Here is an 18200-nt window from a genome sequence, read left to right on the forward strand (position 1 = left end):
CATCGAGTCACGTCATACGTGAGACATGAGCGATATCTAGCAGTTATCCTGGAAAACAGGGCGCGCGTCGTGCGTGCCCGTCTCAGAGCTGATAAGGTGTAGAAAGCAAAGCTATGGGTAGGTGCCACCACCGTGTCGTCTTAGCAAAGCGATGGAAACGCTTGCCATTTCGTGTAAGCGTTGCATGGCCAGCGCAGCGTTATAAAGGCTACGATCCTTAAGATTGCCTATGTATGCCTTTTCTAGTAAAAGATACACATACACATTATTAAAGTGTTGTTGTGGTGCCTGAAATATGCGTGATGATTGCTTTTTAACTGACAATCGCACAAGTATCAACGCTGTTCTTGAGCAATATTGGTGTGCGCTGCGGGTGGGGTCGGCTGTTTGGAGTATCGTTTGGTCACTTTGGTGCCATTTAGGGTACCGTTAAGGATGGACAAACAGGCAAATGTACAAACATACCAAAATTTTTGCGTCGAAGGTTCTCTTTAATAATGAGAATTACACCGAATAAAGCATCATGGTATTTCTAAATTTAGCGGCGTAAGCTACGCAAAATTCACCTCAGATTCCTTCAATGTCCAAGAGGGCACAAAGACCGATACCAATGATCGCTGTTGGTTGCGCTGTTCACTAAAATTGACTAATTAATTTTATGGTAACTGCACTAGGTGGGAATGCATACCTGTATTGAAAGTAGGAGGCCGTCACGTTTCTACACAGTTCCACCGGTGTGGCCGACCAATTTTTAGAAATTATTCCATGTGACGTTCAAAATTACCGTACTTAAAATGTTACCCTGTACCTAAAGAAGTACAGACGACACTCCACTGTACTACATGCACACGTGCAGTGGCGCTGAAGTAGGTGGTTACATTGAATATCGGTGTGAAAATAATTTCAAAAAGAGAATAACGAAAAAGTCAAGAAAAATAAAAAGAATTTAGGGTCGAAAGTCGTACATTGGAGTGCATACAAGAATATTGAAACTGTTGTGTACACGTATCCCGCAGGAGTGTGGCTATAGCGTGGGTTCGGTCTTAGCGAGCCGCAGGACCGCGTTCACCGTCGCCTCGCGTCACTAACGCCGCTGCACAGGCGCGTTCGGACAGCCAAGGCGCAGAGCGCAGCGTGGCAAGTACACAGTACTGTTCTCACACACGTTTGAACACCTCATTGCCAGCGGCAACACCAAAAACGTAGTACAGAGCCCATTCACAAAGGCGGCGGGAAAGCAAGCAATGCTTACCCACCACGCCGTTGGCGAAAAGTAAAACACAAAGGGTTCCGCGAGCACGTCTCTGGGGGGGGGGGGGGGGGGGGGGATCCCGCTTACACGCCGCTGAGGTATACGGATCCTCGAGACTATGCTGCGCTCTCTCACGATCAGAGACAACAGGGCCCAATCGCTCGAGCGAGGGCCAACTCCGCTCGCGTTGTCTTCGAGAGGTACTATCGGCGTCAAATGAAACCCTAACAGCGGAGCGCGTGTTTCAAGCATTAGAAACAGTATAGTGTTGGCCGTCCAGTCATTACCACCGACAGGCATGCACATCCGGTTTGGAAGCACTGCGCGATCCACCTAGATTGCGTTATCTCCGTTTTTACTCTGGTTTTCGTATGGTGACAATAGTGGAAATCGTGGGCGTGCCAAGCGCTTTTGATTGTATCACTCGCAATTCCTTGCTTTTACTTCAGCATCGCAGGGCAATCGGTGTCTTCGCACGATAAATCATAAAGAGAAATATAATAGGTTTGTGGTTGATTTTTAAATGACTGTCGTATCTCCTTCGCCAGCGCTGCTTCACCTACACCCTTCTTTCAGAAAACGACCCAAAAAGGCTTCATTTTTACTTGAAATGCGGAGTGTTTCTTCGGAAGAGAGCCCACAAATTGTTTCGCTTTACTGGCACGAAGTGAAACAGCGTGCAAGTGCCAGCATTATGAACTAACTTTTGTCTACTATAAATTGACTTTTCCGGGCATTCCGTGATCACAAACCGTGCTACAATACTCGCCTTAGGCTGCAGTAGTTTAACCTCTGTATCTTTAAATTTTCTTCCTTTCAAATACCATACCTGGAACATGAGCAGAAATATTGCACTATAGATGGATTGTGCAGGGCTACCACACCGGATGTGTGGGCCTTATCTGCGTCAATGAGTGGTGGACGGCGCGCACTATGCCATTGATAAGGCTTGTGCCACGCGCTCCACTGTTCGCGTTTCATTTGATGCCGATAGTACAGGCGTAGTACAACCACGTGCCAACACACCACACCGCTCTTCGCCTATAGTGTTCGGAAAGGGCAACGAAAAGTAAGCGTTCGCTGTGGGCGCGAGCCACCGTTGCAGAGTTGGAGTGAGCTCTAAACAAAGGGAGGCGATGTACAGGAAAAAAATGCGTATACTCACCCTTCGTTGTCCGCAGAGTTGGTGGCTGACTTCCAGTGATGCCACCCTAAAACAAAGTTTTATCTCTGGATTATCCCTCAAAAATTCCCTACATTCCAACAAAAATTTCTAGAATTTTTTTCGATGTGATTGTTAAGGCTAATCGACTCTTAACTTAGTATTAATAGTGTTATCTGTGGCCAAGTTGTTTAGAACAAATGTAGCACTATTAAGAGCACGATGTATTCTTACTATGATCCCAGTTCCTGATACACTTAGACGCTTGTTAAAGGTAAAAACTACCATATTAACCACAATTAAGGTCTTTTTTTACATGCAATGAGGAGTAGCATATAAAGTGTTTTCAGATGGCACCACTAGCCACAGGCAGATTTCTCTGTCAAGTTCATTTTGCAGACGCGTTGAAGGCAAAGATGTGACCATTCGGGTCAACTGCAAGTCTGTAGCATACCTTTTGTACCTCCGATTTCTGATGAGGTAGTCCATTCTTAATTTTCCACATTAGTAACAAGTGTTGCATTATTTTCAGTAGATGTAAGTGGGCCTACTTTTGCTGGCTCATGGTTAGGCCTTTCCTATGTGCTTTCAATCAGCTCTCCATTCGGCCTAATATTTTTGTCACCTTTGCTCTCTCATGTAAACGACACGACGGAAAGACTGAAAACACTGGAACAATTAGGTCTTCTTGTCTCTTTTCATCACACTGCTTCCTCAATATTGAACTCGTACTACATTACCCAATCTTAGTTTCACACTGTTCCTCTCTATGCCCTCTGTTTAAGTTATTTCTCATGGAGACATTGCTCGGCGAAGTCACGCAGTGAGCGTAAGCACGTGTTTATGTGCGCTACAAGACAAAATTCATATTTGTTTCAAAGAGCAGCGATCACTCAACGCGCTCACGATATGCGCTTATATACTTAACTCCTGCAGCATGTCATTCACCCCAGTATTCATTATATTGTCACGGGGTCGTGACGTGGCCGAAGACAGGAGACTTCGTGTTGGGATTTAACTGTTTATTTGGGCGAACCTGTGCCCGGTAAACGGAAAGTCCAATTACAGCAGCAGTCTCGCACAGATAGCAGTCTCGGACTGATAGCGGCGAACGGAGCGTCGGCCTTCGATCAACAACTGACAAGCGGCGAAGCGCGTCGGCATTTATACTCTTGCCGTCGAATGTTCTAGCGTTATCGCTGGCGGCGGCGTAGGTTCCAGAACAATCTGCACCGTTCGCACAGTGGGCGTGATCTTATCGAAATGATCTACTACAGTCCGGAACCTTCTGGAAAACTGCAGGCGCGGTTCGCGCTGAGAATCGTGTGGTGTTTTGGGACGATAACAAAAACTTGGGAAATGGAACGTGGCATTGCCCCCCTCTGAAAAAAGGCATCGTCCCGATGCTTTAACTGAAGATGAAAGTACAATAATAATGCAAGTACAATGAATAAAGTACAATACAAAAAACACTGGTTCAGTTTGTTAACGCGCATGAAACGGCTTGAGGCGCGCGACATGGATGACTTCAGGTCGCGATCGGCGTCGTTGAGAGTTCGTGATGCCGTCTGGGACAACCTCGTAATCAAGTGGGCCGAGACGCCGAACCACCCTGTACGGTCCGAAGTACCGTCGCAGAAGCTTTTCACTTAGTCCACGTCGGCGTATCGGCGTCCACACCCAAACACGTTCACCGGGCTGGTATTCCACGAAGCGTCGTCGGAGGTTGTAACGGTGGCTGTCGGTCGTCTGTTGAATCTTGATACGGAGACGCGCAAGTTGTCGGGCTTCTTCGGCGCGTTGAAGGTCGAGGTTTTCTTCACATCGAGGTTTTCTTCGTCGGTGACGTTGGGTAACATGGCATCGAGCGTCGTTGCCGGGCTCCTTCCGTAGACCAATTTGTATGGAGATATCTGCGTCGTCTCCTGCACCGCCGTGTTGTATGCGAAGGTCACATACGGAAGAATGGCGTCCCACGTCTTGTGTTCGACATCGACGTACATTGACAGCATGTCGGCGATCGTCTTGTTAAGCCGCTCGGTGAGGCCGTTGGTCTGTGGGTGGTACGCTGTCGTCCGGCGGTGGTTTGTTTGGCTGTATGCCAAGATCGCTTGAGTTAAGTCGGCAGTGAATGCCGTTCCTCTGTCGGTGATAAGGACCTCCGGGGCGCCGTGACGTAGGACGATATTTTCGACGAAGAACTTAGCTACCTCGGAGGCACTGCCTTTTGGCAGGGCTTTTGTCTCGGCGTAGCGGGTGAGGTAGTCGGTAGCTACCACGATCCACTTGTTTCCGAAAGTCGACGTCGGGAACGGCCCCAGTAGGTCCATACCAATCTGCTGGAAGGGTCGGCAAGGTGGATCAATTGGCTGCAGAAGTCCCGCTGGCCTTGTCGGCGGTGTCTTGCGTCGCTGACACTCCCGGCATGTCCTCACATAACGAGTGACGTCGGTGGTAAGACGTGGCCAGTAGTACCTTCCTTGTATCCTCGCGAGCGTGCGAGAAACACCGAGGTGCCCTGCCGTCGGATCGTCGTGCAGGGCCTGCAGGAGTTCTGGTCGCAGAGCTGAAGGCACCACAAGGAGGTACTTAGCTCGAAGCGGTGAAAAGTTTTTCTTTTGTAGAAGACCGTTTCGTAGAAAGAACGACGCAAGTGCGCGCTTGAACACCTTCGGGACTTCGGCGGTCCTGCCTTCGAGGTATTCTATTAGGGCCTTAAGTTCCGGGTCGGCCCGCTGTCGTTCAGCGAAGTCGTCGGTAGTTATCGTTCCCAAGAAGTACTCGTCATCCGGGTCGTCGGGTAGCGGTTGGTCGACAGGCGCACGAGAGAGACAGTCGGCGTCAGAGTGTTTTTTGCCGGACTTGTAAATGACAGTAATGTCATACTCTTGAAGTCTCAGGCTCCATCGTGCGAGGCGACCTGAAGGGTCCTTCAAGGTGGCTAGCCAACACAAGGCGTGGTGGTCGCTAACAACTTTGAAGGGCCTGCCGTAGAGGTAGGGGCGAAATTTCGACGTAGCCCAGATGATGGCGAGAAACTCCTTTTCTGTTGTGGAATAATTTGCTTCTGCTTTGGATAGCGATCGGCTGGCGTAACTAATAACCCTTTCAAGTCCGTCAGCCCTCTGCACAAGAACGGCGCCAAGACCTACGCTGCTTGCGTCAGTATGTATTTCTGTCTCGGCGAATTCGTCGTAATGGGCAAGTAACGGAGGCGTCTGGAGGCGATGTTTAAGCTCCTGGAAAGCGTGTTCCTGTGGCGTTTCCCACTTGAACTCCACGTCGGCCTTGGTAAGGTTAGTGAGAGGATCGGCGATGCGGGCGAAGTTTTTCACGAACCGCCTATAATAGGCGCACAGGCCCAGAAATCGGCGCACGGCCTTCTTGTCAGTGGGCGGCGGGAAGTCGGCGATGGCGGCTGTTTTCCGTGGATCGGGACAAACTCCAGACTTGCTGATAACGTGTCCCAGAAACAAGAGCTCCTCATACGCAATTCTGCACTTTTCTGGCTTCAGTGTGAGTCCGGACGTCTTGATGGCTTGAAGTACAGCTTCAAGGCGCCGAAGATGCTCGTCGAAACTCAAAGAAAACACGACGACGTCGTCCAAGTACACAAGGCAAGTTTGCCACTTCAATCCTGCCAGTACTGTATCCATAACGCGTTGAAAAGTTGCAGGCGCTGAGCAAAGGCTGAAGGGCATCACCTTAAACTCGAAGAGGCCGTCCGGTGTTATAAACGCCGTCTTCTCTCGGTCTCTTTCGTCGACTTCGATTTGCCAATAGCCAGTCTTGAGGTCCATTGACGAAAAGTACTTGGCGTTATGGAGCCGATCAAGTGCGTCGTCTATTCGTGGGAGAGGATACACGTCCTTTCTTGTGATTTTGTTCAGGCGGCGATAATCGACGCAGAAACGTAGTGTCCCATCCTTTTTCTTCACTAACACCACGGGGGATGCCCATGGACTCTTGGACGGCTGGATAATGTCATTCCGCAGCATTTCATCAACTTGTCTCTTCATGGCCTCACGTTCTCGCGTCGAAACCCTGTACGGACTCTGACGGAGTGGTCTGGCATTTTCTTCGGTTATGATGCGATGTTTCGTGATTGGGATCTGCCGAATTTTCGATGACGACGAAAAGCAATCTTCGTATTGCAGGAGCAGGGCCTTGAGCTGTTATTGCTTATCGTTCGGTAGTCTGGGATTTACGTCAAAAGCTATGGGAGGGGCTTGGTTCCTCTGAGCAGGTTCCGCAGAATCGGCGAGGGCGAAAGCACTGGTGGTTTCGACAATTTCTTCGATGTATGCGACCGTTGTTCCTTTGTTCACATGTGTGTACTCATTGCTGAAATTCGTGAGCATAACCGTTGCTTTGCCTCCCCGCAGCTCTGCAATTCCTCTTGCGACGCAAATATTTCGGGTGACCAACAGATGCTGACTGCCTTCAACGACGCCTTCCAAGTCAGGTGATTTAGGAGCGCCGACTGAAATAATGACGCTTGAGCGAGGCGGAATAGGGACTTGTTCTTCCAGCACATTCAAGGCATGGTGTCCTGACGGCGTGCGCGGTGGTAGTGCTTCTTCTGTGGATAACGTTATCGACTTTGTTTTAGATGCGGAGCATCTTATACTCGCGCCTTGTAGTGCGCCGTCCGCGTCGTCCGCGCCATCCACACCGCTTCTCAAACATTCGACAGCTGACGCGCGCGCATGCGCCGTCGCGCCGTCGCCCACTCTTCCACCATCTGTGCATCCCTTCCTCCTCTACACACCGCGCGCGCTTCACTCCTCCACCATCTGTGCACCCTTCCTCCTCTACACACTGCGTTCGACATCTACAATTCTCCTGATTCTCCAGTGAACGCGCATGTGGCGTCGCGCTTCGAGAACATTCAACAGCTGACAGTGCATGCGCCGTCGTGCTGTATATATACTCAAGGTCGGCGCTCGCTCGCTCAGTTGCCGCTCGTCGGTTGGTTTGTACGGCGCGTCGACGTCCAAGGTCGCGGTGAAATGAATTCCAACGAATCCACAAACACAATGATCGACGTCCCTTCGACCAGCGCCGCCCTTTCGCATACGTGTGTACGTGTTCACTCATTTAACACCCCCTCCTACAACCACGTTAACCAATTTAGCCATCGACCCAAGTAAGTCGCAATTTAACACCCCATTTCACAACCACGTTAACCAATTTAGCCATCGACCCAAGTAAGTCGCACTTTAACACCCCGTTAACCAATTATATGGTCCGCATCCTCCTCAGTGTTCCCCCGAGGGAAGCTGCGGGCAATTTTTTAGGTTGATGACAGCACCATGGAGGCATAAGAAGTCCATGCCAAGGATGACATCTCTCGAGCAACGCTGTAGGACTACGAAGTCTGTAGGATAAATACGGCCGTTAATGGTGACTCTCGCTGTGCAGATTCCTGCAGGCGTTACAAGATGACCTCCGGCTGTGCGGATTTCAGGGCCTTTCAAAACTGTCCTAACTTTCTTTAACTTCGTGGCGAACGACCCACTGATGACAGAATAGTCGGCTCCAGTATCGACGAGAGCGGTCACACTGTGGCCGTCAATAAGAACGTCGATGTCGCTAGTTCGCCGCCTCGCATTACAGTTAGGGCGTGGCGTCCGGTCACGGCTGCGTCGGCTTGATCCACTGCTTCCATGTTGCGTCGTCAGGCCACCTCCGGTAAGTGAGCTTTCGCCATCAGGACTTTGCCTGGTTGGCATTGTGTTCGGAAAGCTCCGTCGCGGCGTCGTCGTCGTCGGAGGATCTTCGGTAGTTCGTCGCACAGCAACCGCACCTCCACCGGTTGCTGCCCTTAGTTTCCCGTATACGGGCTAGGAGACCGGCCCCGCGTTGGGCCGGAGTACAGCCGGGGGTGCGGTGACATGCGGCGGCTGGGCGACGGCGAACGGGAAGGACTTCGGGGTGTCTATTGAGTTCCTGTCAGGTAGTCGGCGATGTCACGTGGCCGTTTCCCTGGCTGCGGACGTGGTGCATCGACGGCGAAGCCACGCAGTCCCATCTGTCGGTACTGGCAACGGCGGTAAGTGTGCCCGGCCTCGCCGCAGTGGTAGCACAGTGGGCGGTGGTCAGGGGTGCGCCAAACTTTGGTTTTCCTCGGCGCACTGCGCTGGCCCGCTGGTGAACGGTAGGTCGTCGGTGGGGGTGGTGGCGGCGGTGGTGTCCGGCGACGGAAGTGCGATGGGGCGGCGTTTTGGCGTGGACGGGGAGGAGCGTTGTGGCGCACTGCAGCGGCGTAGCTCATAGTTCCTGGCTCGGGCAGCGGTATTTGGGGAATTCGAAGTGATTGCCGAACTTCTCGCACAATGTCGGCGATCGAATCCACTTGAGGGTGCGCCGAAGGCAACAGTTTGCGCAGCTCTTCCCGCACGATCGCTTGGATCGTTTCACGCAGGTCGTCGGAGTCACTGGTTTGAGCAGCAGCGCATTCTGGAGTCAGGCGACGATTATACTGTCTGGTGCGCATGTCAAGGGTTTTTTCGATGGTGGTCGCCTCGGATACAAATCCTTGGACGGTGTTCGGTGGGTTCCTCATTAGTCCCGCGAAGAGCTCCTGTTTGACCCCTCGCATGAGGAAACGAACTTTCTTCTCCTCAGGCATGTCTGGGTCAGCGTGACGAACTAGGCGGGTCATCTCCTCTGTGAAAATTCCAACCTTCTCATTTGATAGCTGAACCCGGGTCTCTAGTTGAGCAGCAACCCTTTCTTTGCGAGCGACGCTCGCGAACGTTTGCAGAAATGCGCCGCAGAAGACATCCACGTTCGGAGCGTGGACTCACGATTCTCTAGCCAGGTCCTTGCGGTGTCTTCCAGGTAGAAGTACACACGACGGAGCTTTTCTTCGTTGTCCCAGTGGTTGAGGGCGGCCACACGGTCGTATGTTTCTAGCCAGGACTCCGGGTCTTCGAACGGTGACCCATGGAAAATTGGTGGTTCCCTGGGTTGATGCATGACCATCGTGGGCTGGGATGCGGCGGTTGTCATTGTCGCTGCAGTCGCGGTCATGGCCTTGGTCTTCCGCGCCTTGTCTTCTAGAAATCCGTACTCCGGTAATAGCCCTTGTTGTCGGCGGCTTGTTCGCTGCTCCTGGTTGGCGTCGGTGTCTTCTCCGCGACGTGGGCTGGGTTCACGGCTTGACGGGGGCGTCCGGTACATGAACGAAGCAGCACCTCCACCAGATGTCACGGGGTCGTGACGTGGCCGAAGACAGGAGACTTCGTGTTGGGATTTAACTGTTTATTTGGGCGAACCTGTGCCCGGTAAATGGAAAGTCCAATTACAGCAGCAGTCTCGCACAGATAGCAGTCTCGGACTGATAGCGGCGAACGGAGCGTCGGCCTTCGATCAACAACTGACAAGCGGCGAAGCGCGTCGGCATTTACACTCTTGCCGTCGAATGTTCTAGCGTTATCGCTGGCGGCGGCGTAGGTTCCAGAACGATCTGTACCGTTCGCACAGTGGGCGTGATCTTATCGAAATGATCTATTACAGTCCGGAACCTTTTGGAAAACTGCAGGCGCGGTTCGCGCTGAGAATCGTGTGGTGTTTTGGGACGATAACAAAAAATTGCCCGCAGATTCCCTCGGGGGAACACTGAGGAGGATGCGGAGCATATAATTGGTTAACGGGGTGTTAAAGTGCGACTTACTTGGGTCGATGACTAAATTGGTTAACGTGGTTGTGAAATGGGGTGTTAAATTGCGACTTACTTGGGTCGATGGCTAAATTGGTTAACGTGGTTGTAGGAGGAGGTGTTAAATGAGTGAACACGTACACACGTATGCGAAAGGGCGGCGCTCGTCGAAGGGACGTCGATCATTGTGTTTGTGGATTCGTTGGAATTCATTTCACCGCGACCTTGGACGTCGACGCGCCGTACAAACCAACCGACGAGCGGCAACTGAGCGAGCGAGCGCCGACCTTGAGTATATATACAGCGCGACGGCGCATGCACTGTCAGCTGTCGAATGTTCGAGAAGGGGGAGAAGCGCAACGGCGCATGCGCGCGCGTCAGCTGCCGATGTTCTCGAAGCGCGACGGCGCATGCGCGCGCGTCAGCTGCCAATGTTGTCGAAGCGTGACGGCTCATGCGCGCTACATTATACAGCTAGCGAATGTTCGTGAAGAGGAGAAGCGCACGCGGTGTGTAGAGGAGGAAGGGTGCACAGATGGTGGAGGAGTGAAGCGCGCGCGGTGTGTAGAGGAGGAAGGGATGCACAGATGGTGGAAGAAGGAGGAGGAAGCTTGCGGACGGCGCCGCACTACAAGCCTCGAGTATTAGATGCTCCGCATCTAAAACTTGGGAAATGGAACGTGGCAATATGATAATCTCACGTTAGAAAGCTGCTATTCCCTTCACTCGGGGTAGCAGAACACCAAGACTGTCTTAAACAGAAAGACGATGAAATATACTAAATTATCGTTTTTACAGCCTTTTTATCACGAATAGCGGGTCCACTCTGTTATGTTTTTAGCAGGCCACGTACTCCGGCATTTTCAGAGCCTTATGAAAAAATCCCCAGATTCACCAAGAACTCCAAATCCATAAAAGGGCAGAAAATCCCTAGATCACGGGATAAATTTCTTGGGTTAGCAACACTGCTGTTTACCAACGAGCGTGCGCGAGATGTCCCGGAAGGCCCGAGCGCAACGCCACAGTCGACATCCGGGTGAGAGGACTCAGCGTCACTCCCGTTCTCCCAGCAGTGACAGATCCCAGAGAAGGGGAGATTCCTGTTAGGTAAAGCCCCATGACAACGGCAGAAAAGGCGAAAAAGCCCTCGCAATAGTGACGGGCAGTGCGAGCAGTGTAACGGCGCTCCGTCTATTTGACACCGTTGCATATTTCGCGACACAACGGATCACTTTGCGGAGCCTTCAGTAGCTTTTGTTTCCAGAAAGCGATTGCCATTCTCCCAAGGGATGGGGGGGAGGGGGGATATGGTATCGCGTCAACCCAGGACCGCAGCAACAGCCGCTTGAATTGGTGTCACGGGTTGGCTCTTGGCATCGTGGTCTTCGGATGCGCCGCTTACCTAAATAGCAGCCAGAAGGTTCGTCCGCATGCGAATTCGCCCTTTCGGCTTTCGCCGAACGGCAGCCGAGCCGCTGTTTCGCCCCCGACCCTTGCTTGGGCAAAGGCACCGCTAGCGGCGGTCGCACCGGGATCAATGTTTTCGGCAGACAATGGGGCACTACATAGCGCGTCAGCTACCACGTTGGTGCTCCCCTTTCTACTGCACTGCAAAGTCACAACTGCACTGCAAAGTCATAATAATGTATCAGGAGAGCCCAGCATTATCGTGATACCAGCGTGATCACCCGCAGCATCACGAAGTGGCATCGGCCAGCTGAGAACGCTGTGATATCCGCTTGCACCTTGAACGTCATCCCACTAAGGTAGACGTCAAACTTCCGCAGTGCGAATACGATGGCGAGGCACTCCTTTTCGGTCATGGAATAATTTTTCTCCGCAGGGAGCAAGAAGCAGCTGGCAAAGGCCAACGTCTGCAACACGCCATAGTATTCCTGTAAGAGAACAGTCCCTAAACCCAGATCACTCGTATCAGTCTGTACAATGAACGGTCTGGTCAGGTCGGGGAGCTTGATCTGCATTGCCTCCACAGTGGCGTTAGAAAGTTTGCAAAACGATTCCTGCTGCTCTGGTACCGATTGACCCTCAGCAGACTAACTCTAGAGCTTGCTCAAGGGCGCCTGCAGGCGTGCAGAAGATGGAATGGAAGAACGGTAACAGTTAATCATTCCCAAAAAGCGGCGAAAGTCATATCTTTCCTTGGCCGCGAGGAAATTTAGGATTGCTTGAAGTTTCTCCTGATCTGGCTCAATGAAGCCCAGCGTAAACCCGAGTCTGAATACGTGTATGCGCTAATTGGACATTGCTGGGATTTCGCCCCACAGTGGTCTTTACCCTCTCGAGCACATGGGCAACATGGGCCAAGTGTTCTTCGAAGGTTCGTGAATAAATAACAATGTTGTCTAAAGAGCACGTGAAGTATGACCACTTAACTTCCCCGAGGACGCGATACATAAGTCTTCGAAACGTCGCAGGAGCATTGCAAAGACCAAAGGGCATCCGAGTGAACACAAACAACCCTCTGTTGGACGTGAACGCACTTTTACACTGGTCACGCTCACCCATCCGGACCTTTAGGTAACCTTCAGAGGCGCGAAGCGTAGTAAAGTAGCGTGCATCACCCAGGGTTCCTACGAAGAGTTTATCGTGAGAAGCGGATGGGCATCCATACGAGTCAGTTCATTCAGACTGCAATAGTCAACGCGCAGGCGATGACTGCCATTTTTCTTGGGGACCAACACACTTGGAAACCCTCAGGAACTGGATGAGCGGAGTATAATGCCTGGTGATAGCATGTCGTCTAGCAATCCGTCAATAATCTGCCTTTTGGTGAAACTGACGGGCCTGGGGTGACACTTCAAACGAAGCGCGTCACCAGTTTCGATCACGTGGCTCACAAAAACAGTACAGCCCGGTTGATCGGTGAAGAGCTCGTCGTACTTACGTAACAGTATCGACAGACGAGCCTTCTGTATATCATCCAACTGAGTCGTGCAGGCGACCAAAGAATGTGGTGCCTCTTCGTGTCGTTTTGGTTGATCCAAACAGGGGTTTTGAGCCAATGAGCGCGTACTACCAGGGTATGAGTCAGAAGTTTGCGCGCGACCTGGTCGACATCCGGGTGAGAAGTGTCAACGTCACTCCCGCTCCCCCAGCAGCGACGTACCGCGGAGAAGGGTAGAGTTATGTTAGAACACGAGAACTGCAGAAATAGGCGGAAAAGCCCGCGCAATGAAGGCAGGGTAGCCTCAATTCCCACAAAACCTAGGGCGACTACTTACGGAAGAACCTAATCACAAAGAAATTCACCGAATAATAGGAATGGGTTGGAACACGCATTCGGAAGGCACGCCCAAATAATGTCCGGAATTGCCGCAATCACTAAAGAGAAAGGTATAGTACCAATGCTTACGCCTGTTTTGACGTATGGGGCTGAAACATGGAGATTAACAAGCAAATAGAGCTAAAACTGGGGACTACGCAGCATACACTAGAACGTAGAATGATAGGAATGACATTGAAAGACCACAGTACGGCAGCATGGGTAAGATAACGGACATGAGTTGCAGATATATTAGCTGACATTAAAGGAAAAAAATGAACCTTGGCAGGTTACGTCATGCGTTGAACAGACGATTGGGGAAACTAAGAGCAATTGCATATGTATAGGAATTGTAGTCGAGGAATAAAAGAGAGGGTTAAATATGGAGTGGCAAAATTAGGAAGTTCACAAGGATAAAATGGAATCTGGTCGCACAGAATGTAGAGCAAACTGGAGATCACTGGGACAGGCCTCCATCCTGCAGCGGACTAACACAGGCCAAGAATGATAATGACGATGATGATTTCTATTGTTTGAATGTTATAGCACATTAAATCCCGCTGATACTCCTCATTGAAGTTGAATTACAATGTTCCTGCGCCATCTCGCCACCACAATTTCTTTAGCGGCGATACAGTTTAGGTAGGAACAACACGTAATCAAGTTAGGCTGGGGATCTAGCCTAACTTGGTTCCATGGTCGGTGACATGGCCGGTGTTCATAGCCGCGGACAACGTCACTGGCCGCGCCCATTCGCAAGACTCTCTCCATATACGGCTCTGGTTGGGGTTAAACTTTATGAAGCCGGCTTCATGGGCAGCCTGCGTGCGACATATGAAGTAAATTAATCCCGCTTGATGCAAGAATTGAATACGTTCTTTCGATTATTGCTCAATCTAGTTCTATCAAAAGAATGTGCAACAAATTTTTCCCCGATAGTACCGACCTTCTTCATATCACGCTATAAATGCATCTTGAAGATCAGCTAGCGGAAACTTCAAGAACTGATATTATTGCAAATGGCGCATCAAAATGCGAGAAATAATTATGACTTCGAAGAAGCGGAGGAAACAGTGTAACAAAGGCACATACCGCAAAGACGATAGATACGGCATCTGTACTATTTCTTGTAGTACTCTTTGTTTCGTTTGGTTATGCACCAACTAGTAGAGTCTAGTTACAGCCTGCCAACGTTAAAATCTTTTGGATGTTTATGCTAACATTTTTCTTTCGATGAAATGGCAGATAATCGACACAGAAAGCAACAAGGTACTAGGACCTATGCAGTGTGGAGAGGTGCTCTTCGATACACCATGCGCTGCAATCAGATACTGCGGACATGATGAAGCTGAGGCTACCATCACGGATGAGCAAGGATGGATACATACGGGTAAATGACAGCGAGACGTGCATTTTACGAAATGGCTTGTGTAACCTGTGTCCTTACAGACCGTGGTTCTCCGCTTACCATTATGAATTTTTTGTTTGTCTTTCTTTTCTGTTCGTTTTGCTGATAAATAGACGAATTCAGTGAAGTGGCAAACTGAGGCGCCGTAGAAATGTTTTTACAGCTTTCACTGCTACTTTTTCTGGTAACTGTGACGTCCACCGAGGAGACGAGTATTCTGAGTAAGCGAGCCTGGGTGTCACGTGCGTACCGGCAAGTTCACGACAGCGTGTGTACATCTACGTATTCTTCCAGCTCTTACGTTAGGATACCATGACATCTCGTCCGTGATCGACAGCGAAGTTGCTGGCGGTGATTGGAGCATTTTAAACTTCATGAACGCCTATGACGCTGCAGGCAAAAGAAAGCGCATACGGGAACAATACGTTTCTCGTCTGACGTATTTTGGGAGTGGGTTTGGGGGTAAAAGCCTTTTTTATCAGCCTTGCAACAGAGGCACCTCTCGAAGCGGCGAAGTGAAGTTGTGATTAGCTGTAATACCTCCCATATGAGACTGAGAAAGGCATAGTTGTGTATTTATGCATCAGTGTATATAAATGACGAAAGGTTAGTTGTTGCGCAGATTCGGTGTCTGCTAATAAAGTGATGTATCCTTACTTACTCACTTCCACTCTTTTATGGCACTCAGTAAATACCTGTACGTGGATTTGAGTGATAGACGATAGCAGTTAGGCTGCCTTATTAATCCATCTCTAAATTTCAAAAATAAAACTATTTCATTTCGACAATCAATTCTTTAGTCGATGAAGTGACTTTCTTCGCCGATGAAACGCCATCACTTTTCATTAGGCTATGAATAGTGATGGCAGCGAGGTGCCAGAGCGAGCAAAAGAGAACGTAGTAAAGGTTAAATAAAAATCTCTCATAGAATATTATCTCATACCATAGATGCGGTTGTCTTCTTTCCATTTTTCAATACCATAGACATTGTTAATACCAATTTGACGAAATCGCGGAATATTCAATGTTTACGTTTTCTTAAATACGCTCCATAAGAAGGCATTTAAAGTGAACGTGTGTCCTTCGTTCAGTTAGAGGAGCATGAGAATGTTTGGAGGCACTGAGATTAGTTGTTTGTGCTGTTGATCGTAGTGAGAAGCACACCCAACGAGACTTGCCTAATCTAGAGCTGTGGTCAGCCTCGGTGCTGAACTCGGAATCTACACAAAACTCTACCGGAGGACGCGGAAAGAAAGGTGTACTCTCTATTTTTCTGTTTCTTCTCGACCATGAAGATAAATGAATAGTGCGCGCAGCTGAGATTTAGGAGAGTGTCACATGTCACGCGATTTCCATATAGTCCAACGCGCAGTTATTTCATGAAGGTCTCAGTGAAGTAACTATTTTGCCACGTAACCCAGCGAAATAGGGATCAAACTGACGATGCGACCGAATGGCCGTCATTATAATTATATCACGTCTCATCGCAGGTGACCTCGGTTATTACGACCACGACGGTAGACTGTTTTTGTGCGGTCGTCTGAAGACAATGATGGTGTGCCAGAGAAGGAAGGTGTCCCCAGTTAATATAGAACACTGCCTAATAGAACATCCAGCCGTGGAAGAGGCAGCCGTGGTAGGCGTATCCGCTCCGGATGGTGACCAGTTCCCGGCCGCCGTGGTCGTTGCGAAGCGCGGACATAACCGAGACCAGCAACTCGCCGATGAATTGAAGCGTCACGTGGCTGGTAAGAATCTATAAGCTACACAAATGTTCCCTGCGTACGCATACGGCGGTTAGTTGTGTCGCTGATATACATTAACATCTTCTAAGGGCACCTCAAAACAAATGACTCAAGGTTGACCTTCCGCAATACATACCTACTGCTCTTTGTGTTCTCCCATCTGTGTTGCGACTTCTCTGCGCAAATCTAATCTTGGCATCATGTGTATTTATATTCACAGAACGAAACAACTCCTCCATGCATCTGCATGGTGGAGTCTACTTCATCGATGCACTGCCGAAGAACACCCTGGGAAAAGCAAGGTCAGCCTTAATACTTGAGCTAGTCGGAATGCTGCGCAGAATGGACAGCGCTGATGAAACCGTCTGCGGCGATTTGATCTACTAGACAAGCTTTGGTTTTGGAAGCAACTGCAGGACATTTCCCCTGCCACGTCGCGCCCTCCTGGATTTTTGTATATTGTAAGGCGACGTTTAGACCACAAGCCACTTCATTTTATTCGCCGAGACTGAGCCGCACAACCCACGTCAGCGTGGTGATGATGAGTATGTACAAATGAGTAGATGGAATACATAAATAGTGTTCACACTACTTTTCCCCCTCTGTGCACGAGCGGCTGGCTTGGCAGCGCCTTAAACGAAAACGGGATGTCGAACAAATGACTTCATACGCAAAACGTGAACAATCTCCGAACCACTGCAGCGGCGGTCCTACGAACGCTTGGTGGGAGTGACGCGATGATTAACTGGAGATGTTCGTTCACAGGCTATATAGGGGCCAATAAACCATCACTAATTTTTTTCGCATTCCTGGAGTACGAGTGGGCGTCCAAAACAACACTTCATCCCTAGAACTGAAAAAAAAAACATCGCGAATAGAGCTTTCGTAGCATTGTTTTTAATCTTGTTGACTAGCTTCTGAGTTTAGGCGAGCACGTTGCCGGCATTGGTCAAGTCTGGAGATGAACTGCTCGAATAGGGTTGCCGAAGCGTCAGCGGCAATATTCAGGAAACAGACGTTGCTGATGAACGACGGTGGACATCCGTAAACGAGATAGAAAGGAAATTAGCCAGTAGTTCGTTGTACAGCGGTGTTGTGGGCAAACGTTACAAAAGGCAAAATTGTATCTTAGTTGTTGTAGTGGGATCCGATATACATTGATAACATGTCTGTTAATGTGTGATAAGATCTCTCGTTCAACTCATTTGCTTGAGGGTGAAGGCTGACGCCGTCTTGTGCACTGTGCCAGATGTCCTCAGTAAGTCTTCAATGACAGAGGAGAGGAAACTTTTCCTGTGATCACTCAACAGGACACGATGTGCACCATGACTTAATACAATGGCTTTGAGAAAGAAATCGGTGACGTCTGAATCAGAACTTGTAGGTCAGAGGAGCTGTCTCTGCATATCGTGTCAGGTGATCGACGGCTGTCATGTTGACCTGCTGGCATGATGGTGAGAGGTCCGACTAGGTCTATCCCAATGGTGGCGAACGGTGCATCCGGACACAGAATCTGTTGCACTGGGCCAGCTGGACATGAAGTTGGTCGCTTCCGTCGTTTACACACAGGACAAGATGCAACGTACTTCACCACAAAAGTAGAGAGGCCAGACCAGAAGAAACATTGCTAGGCATGGCTGTGAGTTCTGTTGAATCCTAAGTGACCTGCAAATGGGACGTCGTG

General features: G+C 50.0%; 1 protein-coding gene across 1 annotated transcript in view; it reads left to right on the forward strand.

Annotated features, from left to right (window-relative positions):
• LOC119159443 (uncharacterized) overlaps positions 1–17107 on the forward strand; it is a 50055-nt gene extending 32948 nt beyond the window's left edge. Inside the window, exons 8-10 of the mRNA XM_037412201.2 lie at positions 14609–14753; positions 16262–16519; positions 16737–17107. Of these exons, the coding sequence (XP_037268098.2) occupies positions 14609–14753; positions 16262–16519; positions 16737–16903 (570 nt within the window). The 3' untranslated portion in view covers positions 16904–17107. The remainder of the gene's footprint in view (positions 1–14608; positions 14754–16261; positions 16520–16736) is intronic.
• Positions 17108–18200: the final 1093 nt, after the last annotated feature.

The sequence above is a fragment of the Rhipicephalus microplus genome, chromosome 1 (assembly GCF_043290135.1).
Source record: "Rhipicephalus microplus isolate Deutch F79 chromosome 1, USDA_Rmic, whole genome shotgun sequence".
Lineage (NCBI taxonomy): Eukaryota > Metazoa > Arthropoda > Arachnida > Ixodida > Ixodidae > Rhipicephalus > Rhipicephalus microplus.